Raw genomic sequence first — 13,115 nt, 5'->3', positions numbered from 1 at the left:
GATCTCATGAGATTTCAAAGTAAACTTTCTTAAACTGAATAGGGAAACAACATGAGTGAGCATGAGGCACACTCCCATGCCAGTCCTGGAACAGGCATACTGATTGCCTGCTTAAAGTCCTTTACACTTAGGTGTAAATGCTTAGGACATTTTGAGGTAAAATATCTTTCTTTTTTACATATAGATGTTCAGGTGGTATTTTGTAGACATATTTGACAGCTATGCTGCATCACTTTCAAGTGTTTCAACATTTAGGTGGCAAGTCCCTTTAAGGCACTTTTAAATACCCTTCTATTTTCAAATTTAATTTGTTCTCATGGTATCATTTGTTGAAAAAGTAAAAACATATAAATATCCTACACTAGTGAGAGCTAGCTGGTGATTGGTGCCTTCACACATTTGTCTTTTTTTGACTAGATTTGTTCAGCTAGCTCTCAGTAGTGCATTGTTGATCCTTCAAGGCAATGATAAAAGAAGTATAATGGAAAGTTGTTTAAAAGTGTATGTTTTCTCTGAATCCTGAAAGAAAAAAACAAAATGTGTGCTTACCTGATAAATTTATTTATTTCTTGACACGGAGAGTCCATGAATCATCATAATTACTGTTGGGAATATCACTCCTGACCAGCAGGAGGAGGCAAAGAGCACCACAGCAAAGTTGTTAAATACTACTCCCTTACCCACAACCCCCAGTCATTCGACCAAAGGGAAAGGAGAAAGGAAGTAATATAAGGTGCAGAGGTGCCTGAGGTTTATGGAAAAATAAACTGTCTGAAAATACAGGGCCGGCCGTGGATAATAAATAAATTTATCAGGTAAGCATACATTTTATATTCTTTCTAATGACACAGTGAGTCCACGGATCATCATAATTACTGTTGGGAACCAATACCCAAGCCAGAGGACACGGATGATAAGGAAGGGACAAGACAGTAAACCTAAACAGAAGGCACCACTGCTCGAAGAACCTTTCTACCTAAAGAAGCCTCAGCTGAAGCAAACATATCAAATTTGTAAAATTTAGAAAAAGTGTGCAAAGATGACCAAGTGGCAGCCTTGCAAATATGATCTACAGAAGCTTCATTTTTGAAGGCCCAGAAAGATGAAACAGCCCTCGTGGAATGAGCAGTGATTTTCTCAGGAGGCTGCTGTCCAGCAGTTTCATATGCCAAGCGAATAACGCTCCTCAACCAACAAGAAAGAGAAGTAGCCATAGCTTTCTGACACTTACGCTTCCCAGAAAATAATTTTACAATGCACGAACCACATCCAGGTTATGTAACAAACACTCCTTATGAGAAGAAGGATTAGGACATAAAGAAGTAACAACAATTTCTTGATAAATGTTCTTATCTGAAACAACCTTGGGAAGGAAACCTAGGGCAGTATGTAGTACTGCCTTATCAGAATGAAAAATAAGGAAAGGAGATTCACACTGCAATGCTAAAAGCTCCGAAACTCTTCTAGTCAAAGAAATAGCAACCAAAAACAAAACCTTACAGGATAACAACTTAATATCCAAAGAATGCATGGGCTCAAAAGGAGCCTGTTGAAGAACTCTAAGAACCAAATTAAGACTCCAAGGAGGAGTTGCAAACTTAAACATAGGCCGACTTCTAACCAGGGCCTGACAAAAAGACTGAGCATCTGACGCTTGTGCAACAAAATAGCCAAAACAGAAAAATTTGACCCTTCAGGGTACTAGCAGATAAACCCTTCTCCAGACCCTCCAGGAGAAAGGACAAAATCCTAGGAATCCAAACTCTACTCCAAGAGTAGCCCCTGGATTCACACCAGTACAGATATTTATGCCATATCTTATAATAAATCCTTCTAGTCACAGGCTTACGCGTTTGAATCAAAGTCTCAATAACCAACTCAGAAAAACCATGCTTGGATAGTATCAAGCGTTCAATCTCCAAGCAGTCAGGCTTCAGAGAAACGAGATTTGGATGAAGGAAGGGCCCCTGAAGTAGAAGGTCATTCCTTAATGGAAGACTCCAAGGTGGAAAAGATGACATCTCCACCAGATCTGCATACCAGATTCTGCGAGGCCACACCAGTGCAATGAGAATCACCGACGCCCTCTCTTGTCTGTTCCGAGCAATGGCCTGAGGAAGAAGAGCAAACGGAGGAAACACCTATGCCAGACTGAACTTCCAAGGAACTACTAGAGTATCTATCAGTACAGTCTGAGGATCCCTTAACCTTGATCCGTATCTCGGGAGCTTGGCATTCTGACGTGATGCCATGAGATCCAAATCCGGCTGCCCAATCTGAGAATCAAGGAGGTAAACATCTCTGGATGAGGTTCCCACTTCCGCAGATGAAAAGACTGCTTGCTCAGAAAGTCTGCTTCCCAACTGTTCACCCCTGAAATGTGGATCACAGACAGACAGCAGTTGTGAGTATCCGCCCACTGAATAAACCTGGCTACCTCTGTCATGGCCAAGGAACTCCCTGATGATTGATGTAAGCCACTGATGTTATGTTGTCCGACTAAAAACCTGATAAACTGGGCTGAAGCTAGCTGAGGCCAGGCCAGAAGAGCATTGAAGATTTCTCTCAGCTCTAAGATATTTATAGGACGAATCAACTCCTCCCAAGCCCATAGACCCTGAGCCTTTAGAGAACCCCAGACAGCTCCCCATCCCAGCAGATTGGCATCCGTGGTCACAATCACCCAGGAAGGTCTGCGAAAACAGGTTCCCTGAGAGAGAAGATCCTAAGACAACCACCACGGAAGAGAATCTCTTGTCGGCTGATCTAGAACAATCCTTGGAGACAGATCTGCATAATCCCCGTTACATTGACTGAGCATGCATAACTGCAAAGGTCGGAGGTGGAACCGAGCAAACAGAATGATGTCCATGACTAAAATCATCAGACCAATCACCTCCATACACTGGGCCACTGACGGCCGAGGAGAGGACTGAAAAGCAAGACATGAATTGAACATCTTTGACTTTCTTGCTTCTGTCAGAAAAATCTTCATTTCTAGAAAATCTATAATGGTTCCCAAGAATACCACCCTTGTAGCCAGAATAAAGGAACTTTTTTCCTAAATTCACCTTCCAACAGTGGGAGTGCGGAAAATAGAACAACACCTCTGTGTGGGAGCTTGCTTGTTGAAAAATGATGCTTGAATGAAAATGTCATCCAGATAAAGCACCACCACAACCCCCTGCAATCGGAGCACTGCCAGCAACGCTCCCAGGACTTTTGAGAAAACCTTGGAAGCTGTTGCAAGACCAAATGAAAGGGCCACAAACTGAAAATGCCTGTCTAGAAAAGCAAATCTCAAAAACTTGTGATGGTCCCTGTGGATGGGAATATGCAGATACATATCCTTCAGATCTACTGTTTTCATGAATTGACCCTCTTGAACCAGAGGAAGAATGGATCGAACAGTTTCCATCTTGAAACTTATTTACACTCTTGAGATCTAGAATAGGTCTGAAAGTTCCCTCCTTTTTGGGAACAATGAACAGATTGGAATAGAATCCCAGCCCCTGCTCCTGAACTGGAACAATTACTACCATGTCGGAAAGATCCTGAACGTAACTTAAGAACGCCTCTCTTTTTATCTGGTCTACAGATAATCTTGAGAGAAGAAACCTGCCGCTGAGAGGAAAAGTCTTGAACTCTAGCCTGCATCCCTGTGACACAATATCTATCCCCCAGAGATCTGGAACATCCCGAAACCAAGCTTGAGCGAAAAATGAAAGTCTGCCCCCCACAAGATCCATTCCCGGATCGGGGACAGACCCTTCATGCTGACTTTGAGTCAGCAACAGGCTTCTTAGATTGCTTCCCCTTGCTCCAGGACTGATTGGACTTCCAAGAGGGCTTGGACTGTTCCTGCTTGGAGGAGGAAGAGGAAGACTTACCAGAGAAGTTGAAAATTACTCTAATCCTTCTGTTTATTTCTCTTATCCTGAGGGAGAGAATGCCCCTTCCCTCCCGTAATATCAGAAATAATCTCAGCCAAACCCGGTCCAAACAAGGTGTTAGCCTTGTACGGAATGGGTAAAAGCTTAGATTTAGAGGACATATCTGCAGACCAGGACTTCAACCATAAGGCATTGCACACCAAAACAGCAAAGCCAGAAATCTTTTCTTTTAACTTAATAACCTGTAAAGAAGCATCTGCAATAAAGGAATTGGCTAACTTCAAAGCCTTGATTCTATCCTGAATATCCTCAAGAGGAGTATCCTGCTGAATAGAATCAGACAACGCATCAAACCAATATGCAGCCGCACTAGTAACGGTAGCAATACACACAGCAGGCTGCTATTGGAACCCCTGGTGAACATACATCCTTTTAAGCAAAGCTTCCAACTTCTTATCCATGGGATCCTTAAAAGAGCAACTATCCTCAATAGGAATGGTAGTTCTCTTGGCCAAGGTGGAAACAGCTCCCTCCACCTTGGGAACCGTCTGCCAAGATTCCTTGATAGAATCAGCAATAGGAAACATTTTCCTAAAAATTGGAGAAGGGGAAAAAGGAATCCCAGGCTTCTCCCATTCCCGTGCAATAATCTCTGAAACACAATCTGGAACAGGAAAAATTTCCGCCGCGGAAGGAACGTCAAAAAACCTATTAAGCTTACTAGACTTCTTAGGAGTAACAATGACTGTAGAGTCAGAATCATCCAAAGTAGCCAAAACCTCCTTGAGTAACAAATGGAGATGGAATAGGGGGCGCTAGTAAGCGCTGAATAGCTTAAAAAGCTGGAAACTAACATACCTAAGTAACAAATGGAGATGCTCAAGCTTAAACCTGAAGGAAACAACCTCAGAATTAGAGGAAGGAATTAAACTGCCTGAATCTGAAATTTCACCGTCAGACGCCACAGAAGTGTCTTCCTCCTCAGACCTATGGAAGAAAATTTGACAAGACTGCAACAGAATCTTAAGTTTCCTCTTGCGCTTCCCCTGCAATACAGGAAAAGCAGACAAAGCCTCAGATACTGCCGAGGATATATAAGTAGCCATATCCTGCAAAGAGAAACCAACCTGAGATGAACCGCAGGGCACTGCATGAGAAGAGGAAAAGGTAAACAGCTCCAGCAACTGTCAAGAAAATTTCTTTGTAACTACCAGTTGATCTGAAACTCCTGCAAACCACTTTAAGGTAAACAGTTTCACTATAGATCAACTACCAGCAACTGAAACTCCAGCAAACCCTGGGAGGGTATATAGTTTCAGCAACAACAGACGCCTACAAAGAGAATTGTTCAAACGGTTCTAAACAACAATACAGAGAACACCCCACACAACTAGACAAATAGAAACTCCAGCAAACCAATACAAGGTAAACAGTTTCTATAACCAAGTTATACCAACAACTGAAACTCCTGCAAGCCAAGTTTAGGTAAACAGTTTCAGCAAACGGAACCAAGTTATACCAACAACTGAAACTCCTGCAAACCCAGTATAGGTAAACAGTTTCAGCATCTTTACCATCAAGTATTTGTTATCCTCATCTACAATCTTGATCTACAAGTTTTAAAGAATTTTAGTCAAAATCACAGCGGAATATATTATCTTATTCACATAAAGGCTTGTCTGTTCCAACCAATCAGACACCTTGGAAATTTTTCATGCAAACTGTGAGTAATTACTTTTCCACTTAAAGTCACATCAAAAGATACATGCAAATCATCAGATGAACATTTATTTTCACCTTCCACGATAATTATTTTTACCTTTATTTTTGTTCTTATCAAATGCTTTGAATACTATAGCATGAATGTAATGTAATTTTAACTTTATCTTTCGATTAAGAAATTTTAACTATACTTTTTTCCTCAAGGTAATAGAGCTCTTTATCACTAACTTAATCAAGTCAGAACTTATAATCCAGTCAAATATTGTGTTTTTTATTGCAACAATTAAATATTCTGTTTTTTAACCTCTTGTAGTCATACCTCCATTATTTTTCACCTATTTGTTCACCCATTTCATAGTGCAATATATATTGCAGAAAAATAAAAAATTAACACGAGAAGCTCATCTATAGGTCACGATTACACACATATATATGTATTGAAATACACACAGCTCCCCTCACCTGTTTTTTACCCCATCAATCCCTCACAGTTGTTTGAAGGAACAACTGTATATTAGGGTTGAGCTGTCTCAATCCAATAGGTGCACTCACTCTTAATTGTTTTTCACTATGAGAAGAGGATAAAGATTGGGATGATTGGGGAGAAAGCTGCAGTATAGCTTGAACAGGAGACTCCTGAACAACATTCTCCTTAGATAATGAAGGCTCTGAATCAAAAAGCCTATTCCTATAATGCAATGTTCTCTCAATACAAGAGGAACAAAAAGGGAAAGGTGGCTTCACATAAGCATCTAAAAATAAAGTGCAAGTAACAGCTTGCAGGTCCTCTTGATCTATCTCTAACACACAAATAATTATGACAATAATAAAAATGTTGAAAAAATGCAGCAGCAAAATAAAAACGTTACTATCACTTTAAGTAAAAATGTTAACAGAAAAAGTCAGAAAAATTTACCCCTACTGTGCACCTCTACACCTTAACAAGCCTTGCTGAGGTGCTTACCTGACCTCCCCCAACCGGAGGATAAACAGAAGAAATCTGGACTCCAAACTATCGGCACCCGCTCACCGCAAACACCGGAACAGAGCCAACAACCTCTCACTTCCTCAACTTAGAAGCTACACAGGAAGAGCATGCAAAAACTCGCGCCAAGGCAAACTCCGCCCATCGTGGGCATACCCAACCAGCATTACACTTATCACTGCAAACAGCCGCTGGGAGGAAAAGTAAATGCATGACTCACTTTGACTCCAAAACTGTCAAATATCAAACACAGTATTTCTTTAAAGAAAACATGTTCACTACACTAACAAAGAGCCAAAATCCTCTCTAACAGTGCCCAACAATAAAACTGCCACAAGAAAAAACATGCACAAAAGCAGAATTAACATCCCAAAATTTACCCCCAAGTGCCAAACTTTTCTGAACTCCTCTTATCAGAAAAATACAAATAGCACTTACCTCCATAACAGTCTGCCCGGCAGCAGGGCAGCTCACAAGGTTTGAAAGGCTGCATCCCTCACATGGACCTGTGGAAAAGAAAAAAGACCAAGCAAACCTACTTAGGCTTTTAAAAGAAGGGCAGCACAAACTGCTTGGGAGGCACAATGGGGATTATACCACACCAGTTCACAAATGCTTAAAAGCCACCACTGCTCTACTAAAGAGACTGACATGGACTACAGCTAAACCCCAAAAAAACCAGGGCAAACCTGCTCTGCTTAAAAATAACAAACTCTTGATTGAAGAATCAGAAACCTAACTTTACCCCTCCTTGCAACTGATACAAGCAAAGAGAATGACTAGGGGTTGTGGGTAAGGAAGTGGTATTTAACAGCTTTGCTGTGGTGCTCTTTGCCTCCTCCTGTTGGTCAGGAGTGATATTCCCAACAGTAATTATGATGATACGTGGACTCACCGTGTCATTAGAAAGACATTGGGTTTTCATGTCCCTTTAAAAAAAGACTGAACATTAAAGTGGGCTTGATAACAAACACACAAACTGGGCCAAGAGAATGTTATCTGCCAACAAACTAATTTTAAACAATTTACAACACATACCTTGTTATGTAATTCACAGCCTCTTTTGTCATTCTTTGTGTCAAATTTTCAAAGGATAGTGGTTGCTGTATGATCTTATGGTTCCGCATCAAAAAACAGTTGAAATATTTGAAATTCCATAGAAAGAAAGCCATGGCACTAAATATAAGCATATTCGTTAAAATAAAATAGCACAGCATCTCACGTCGTATATGTAGAAGTCCAGCGTGGTACAGAAGAATACAGGTTACAAGAGTCACAACTCCAGTAAGAAACAATGCCCTTATATATTTTGTTGCTCCAGTAACGAATACACTTCCATGTCCTGGGATGCAATCTCTTAAATTTGTCATTGTAATACCATAAAAATATTCAAACCCATGATTTAAAGGATGGTGACAAAAATCTCCACTTTCTTTGCAGTTCAGTCCAAGATGCCATTTACCTATGTTTAAAAAATAAGAGCAAAATTCACAAATTAGTACATTTACCCATACACACATTTTGTATTCAAATTAAATTGTTTAATGTAATATACACATATCTGAGCATCTGTAGATATTTTCATGGTTCAGAGCTATGTATATGTTTAGGTGATCAAGTCAGTACATTTATACAGTGAAAATGAGTGTCATAAACTTAGATATTTTAGAATATTTATATATGCAGTGAGTTGCATTTTATTCAAATATGTTGCAGCCAGAAGCCAGTAGCTAAGAGATATTCTTAAACATGTAGTACAAAACAGAGAATTTCGGGGCCTTTTACAATTCATCAAAAGAATACAAATTGCTTCTTTTTCAGGATTTTCTCATTCAAAGCCACCAGTTTACTGCATTAAAGGGACATTAAACCCAAACATTTACTTTCATAATTCAGATAGAGAATACAATTTTTAAAAAGTTTCCAATTTACTTCTATTATCAAATTTATTTCATTCTCATGTTATTCTTTGTTGAAGAGATACCTAGGTAGGTAGCGTGCACATGCCTGAAGCACTACATGGCAGGAAATAGTGCTGCCATCTAGTGCTCCTGCTAATGTATAACAGTGTTGCAAAACTGCTGCCATATAGTGCTGCAGACACGTGCACACTCTTGAGCTTACATTTCAGCTTTTCAACAAAGGATAACATGAAAACGAATAAAATATGATAATAGAAGTAAATTAGAAAGTTGTTTAAAATTTTATGGTCTATCTAAATCATGAATTTTTTTGGGGGGTTTTATGTCCCTTTAACTCCCCCAATTTTTTAATTGAGAATAAACAGCATTGTTCCAATTCATCAGAGAGCACACTGGAGTAGAATCTAATAGACTTGGTGGAGCATAATTAGGGGTAGTGGTTAAGCCAAGATGAGGAAGTTGAGAGAGTTGTTGAATTCATATTGAGGCTTAGTTAGTGAGAGGGAAAGTGGATGATGGTTAGCCTTCGGCCATGGTAGCACCAAGACAAGAGAAAAATGAGTGAGGTGCCAAGGTTTTAGAACTCTTGGTATAACATAGACATGAAGATCACAATAGTCCCTGGAATTCCAGAGATCCTACAACACTACAGCAAAGGATTTAGCTTCAGGGACTGAGGTTTGTCGAAATAGTGGAAAGGTATCAGTTGACCAATCAAATTTTCTTTCCATTGCATGGAACTTTCAGCCAGTATTCAATACCTTTTGCTATCATCCTAGAAGCCATAGACTGAAACCACATGATGCTCATGGTACTTCACAGACAATTCTAATTTAATAATTGCACATAGTTTACAATCACTCCATGACCAAAATTACTGTTTATATAGCATTCCCTATAAGTTTTAACCATGAATATATTACTTTCTCTTTAAGTCTGTATAAATTGTTTGTATTCAAATGTCTGATCTTGTGTGAATATATGTGCTATACCCATGTAAGCAAACCATTATTTGGTGATTTATGTATTTATTTTTTACAATCATGCAGGGTTAAATCCAAGTTACCAACCAGGCTCGGACTGAACGTCGGGCATACCGGGGAAATTACCGGTAGACCGCGCTGTAATTTAGCCCCACCCACCGTGACCGCATTATTTAAGTATTCATGTTCCAAAAATTTTGTGAGAAATTATACATTTTTTATTGTAATTAACATTGCTTATTATTATTTATATGTATTATGTTTAATAACATAATATAATATATGCAGCAACATGCACATTCATTGATTTATTCAATTTTCCTTTGCCATACCGGGCTGGACGGCCAGCAGTTGCACAGTACAATCTAATGGTGATGTCAGACTGACTCTGAGTACACATGGCACGCGGTCGCATTACACTGATGCCGCGTGCCATGTCCATGTGACTCAGACTGTGTCAGGACTCAAGGATAGGAGAGTGGCCCGATCCAATCATCTAAGATGATGAGACCTGCAGAGCTCAGATGACTCAGCAGGTGAGATCAGACAGAGGACCAGGACCTAGCAGGCCGGCCCAGTTATGTTACTCCTCTGTGGGCCCGCGGTCTATATAGGGGATGGGGTGGACTCAATCTGGGGATGACACGTGCCATGTTGTCACACCCGGTGCCACAAAATCTCCTCTTGGTTTGCCAGGAAACAAGTCAACCACTGGCCATTTACTTCAATAGGCAGGCAAATTTTAAAACCCACAGGGACTCTTTCTGGCCACAAAAGTGATGGACAAGTTATTTCAAGGGGACTAACACCTGGACTGTGGCATGCCGGAGAGGGATCCATGGTAAAACTCCCATGGAAAATTACATAGTTGATGCAGAGTCTGTTTTTAATCCATAAAGGGCATAAATCACCTAAAATTCCTAAATTGTTTGGAATAACGTCCACGTAATCACTAGCAGACTGATGTAAAAGTTTTTTTTTTTAATTTACACTAATGTTACACCAGATATGAGTGGTGGCATTTAGCAAGTAGGCACAGTATATGCTGTGAGCCTGACACACAGGCTGGCAGTAGCAGGCGGGCAACTGCTATTAGATTACACTAGCAAACTGATGTAAAAGTTTTTTTTTTTTTAAATTTACACTACTGTTACACCAGATATGACTGGTGGCACTGAGCAAGTAGGCACAGTATATGCTGTGATCCTGACACACAGGCTGGCCTGGCAACTGAAATTAGATTACACTAGCAGACTGATGTAAAAGTTTTTTTTTTTTAAATTTACACTAATGTTACACCAGATATGAGTGGTGGCACTGACCAAGTAGGCAAAGTATATGCTGTGAGCCTGACACACAGGCTGGCAGTGGCAGGCGGGCAACTGCTATTAGATTACACTAGCAAACTGATGTAAAAGTTTTTTTTTTTTAAATTTACACTAATGTTACACCAGATATGAGTGGTGGCATTTAGCAAGTAGGCACAGTATATGCTGTGAGCCTGACACACAGGCTGGCAGTGGCAGGCGGGCAACTGCTATTAGATTACACTAGCAAACTGATGTAAAAGTTTTTTGTTGTAAATTTACACTACTGTTACACCAGATATGACTGGTGGCACTGAGCAAGTAGGCACAGTATATGCTGTGAGCCTGACACACAGGCTGGCAGTGGTAGGCTGGCCTGGCAACTGAAATTAGATTACACTAGCAGACTGATGTAAAAGTTTTTTTTTTTTTTTAAATTTACACTACTGTTACACCAGATATGACTGATGGCACTGAGCAAGTAGGCACAGTATATGCTGTGAGCCTGACACACAGGCTGGCATTGGCAGGCGGGCAACTGAAATTAGATTAAACTAGCAGACTGATGTAAAAGTTTTTGTTTTTTTTAATTTACACTAATGTTACACCAGATATGACTGGTGGTGGCACTGAGCAAGTAGGCACAGTATATGCTGTGAGCCTGACACACAGGCTGGCAGTGGCAGGCAGGCAACTGCTATTAGATTACACTAGCAGACTGATGTAAAAGTTTTTTTTTAAAAAATTACACTACTGTTACACCAGCCAGATATGAGTGGTGGCACTGAGCAAGTAGGCACAGTATATGCTGTGAGCCTGACACACAGGCTGGCAGTGGCAGGCTGGCCTGGCAACTGAAATTAGATTATACTAGCAGACTGATGTAAAAGTTTTTTTATTTTATTTACACTACTGTTACACCAGATATGACTGATGGTGGCACTGAGCAAGTAGGCACAGTATATGCTGTGAGCCTGACACACAGGCTGGCAGTGGCAGGCTGGCCTGGCAACTGAAATTAGATTACACTAGCAGACTGATGTAAAAGTTTTTTTTTTAAATTTACACTAATGTTACACCAGATATGACTGGTGGTGGCACTGAGCAAGTAGGCACAGTATATGCTGTGAGCCTGACACACAGGCTGGCAGTGGCAGGCAGGCAACTGCTATTAGATTACAAAGAAAAAAAAATGACTGATGTAGCCCATAGAAAGGGCTTTTTGGGGTGCTGTCCTTACAGCAGAGATCAGATGAGTCCTTCAGGACTGTAGTGGACACTGAATACACTAGCCTAGCTATCAATTTCCCTATTAAATTAGCAGCAGCTACACTGTCCCTCCTCTCACTAGCAATGCAGCTTCCGAATGAATCTAAAATGGCTGCTGTCCATGAGGTGTAAGGGTCTTGGAGGGAGGGTCTGCTGCTGATTGGCTGGAATGTGCCTGCTGACTTTGAGATACAGGGTCAAAGTTTAGGCAATGATGATGAATAGGGGGCGGATCGAACATCGCATATGTTTGCCTGCCGCTGCGAACGTGGACAAGCTATGTTCGCCGGGAACTGTTCTCCAGGAAACTGTTCGCGACATCACTAGTTCAGGGCTAGGCTGCAGTAGAGAGAGCCGAGACCCAGATGGGCACGGTGACGCAGGCAGCACTCAGTGACAGTGTGAGTGAGTCCATAGTCTTAGTGCCCTAACGTTATAACTTATAAAGTGAAGTCTAAAGTGGCCCAGAGCAGCAGGTGAGGTTGTGTGTTTAATTAAAAAGTATTGCTGGGGGCTCAAGCTCAGTATGTAACCCCTAATCAGATTATCAAAATTAATATATCAAATGTATGTGAGTGTCAGTCAGGGGTCTGTTTAAATAAGGTAATTTTATTGTGTTCTTTTTTTCTCACTCAGACAACACCATAATGTTTGAATCAGCAGTCATCACAGCAGACTCATATGTTCTTGAATGCTATTCCATTTTCTCTACCCTCAGAAAGTATTTTCATGTTTAAAACATTTAAATTAACCTCTGTTGAAAATAATATAGAATAGTTCAATGGGTTACTTTATATGGACACTATCTGATGAACAAGAAAATAAGTTTATTTGATATTTGTAACATGGCTGATATTTTTATTTCTTTTAAAATGATATATGTAGACAAAGTTCTTTTAATATTGCCAGCAGTTTGCTTCCAAATCTCATTCTGCTTTGATAATATTTCTAGGAACAATAAAATATTTCATGGCATCTCTCTCAGTTGTGCCATAACTAAGGAATTACTCTTTTAAATGACAAAAACCATAAAT

The 13,115-nt window shown here is 40.3% G+C and overlaps 1 protein-coding gene across 2 annotated transcripts in view; it reads right to left on the bottom strand.

Annotated features, from left to right (window-relative positions):
* STS (steroid sulfatase) overlaps positions 1-13,115 on the bottom strand; it is a 785,042-nt gene that overhangs the window by 437,662 nt on the left and 334,265 nt on the right. For both annotated transcript variants that reach the window (XM_053706447.1, XM_053706448.1), the window contains one exon: positions 7,639-8,062. In XM_053706447.1, coding sequence (XP_053562422.1) covers positions 7,639-8,062 — 424 coding nt within the window. The remainder of the gene's footprint in view (positions 1-7,638; positions 8,063-13,115) is intronic.

Source organism: Bombina bombina, chromosome 3 (genome assembly GCF_027579735.1).
Source record: "Bombina bombina isolate aBomBom1 chromosome 3, aBomBom1.pri, whole genome shotgun sequence".
Taxonomy (NCBI): domain Eukaryota; kingdom Metazoa; phylum Chordata; class Amphibia; order Anura; family Bombinatoridae; genus Bombina; species Bombina bombina.
Note: the sequence above shows the minus strand (reverse complement) of the source record. Positions and strands in the feature narration are given on the sequence as shown.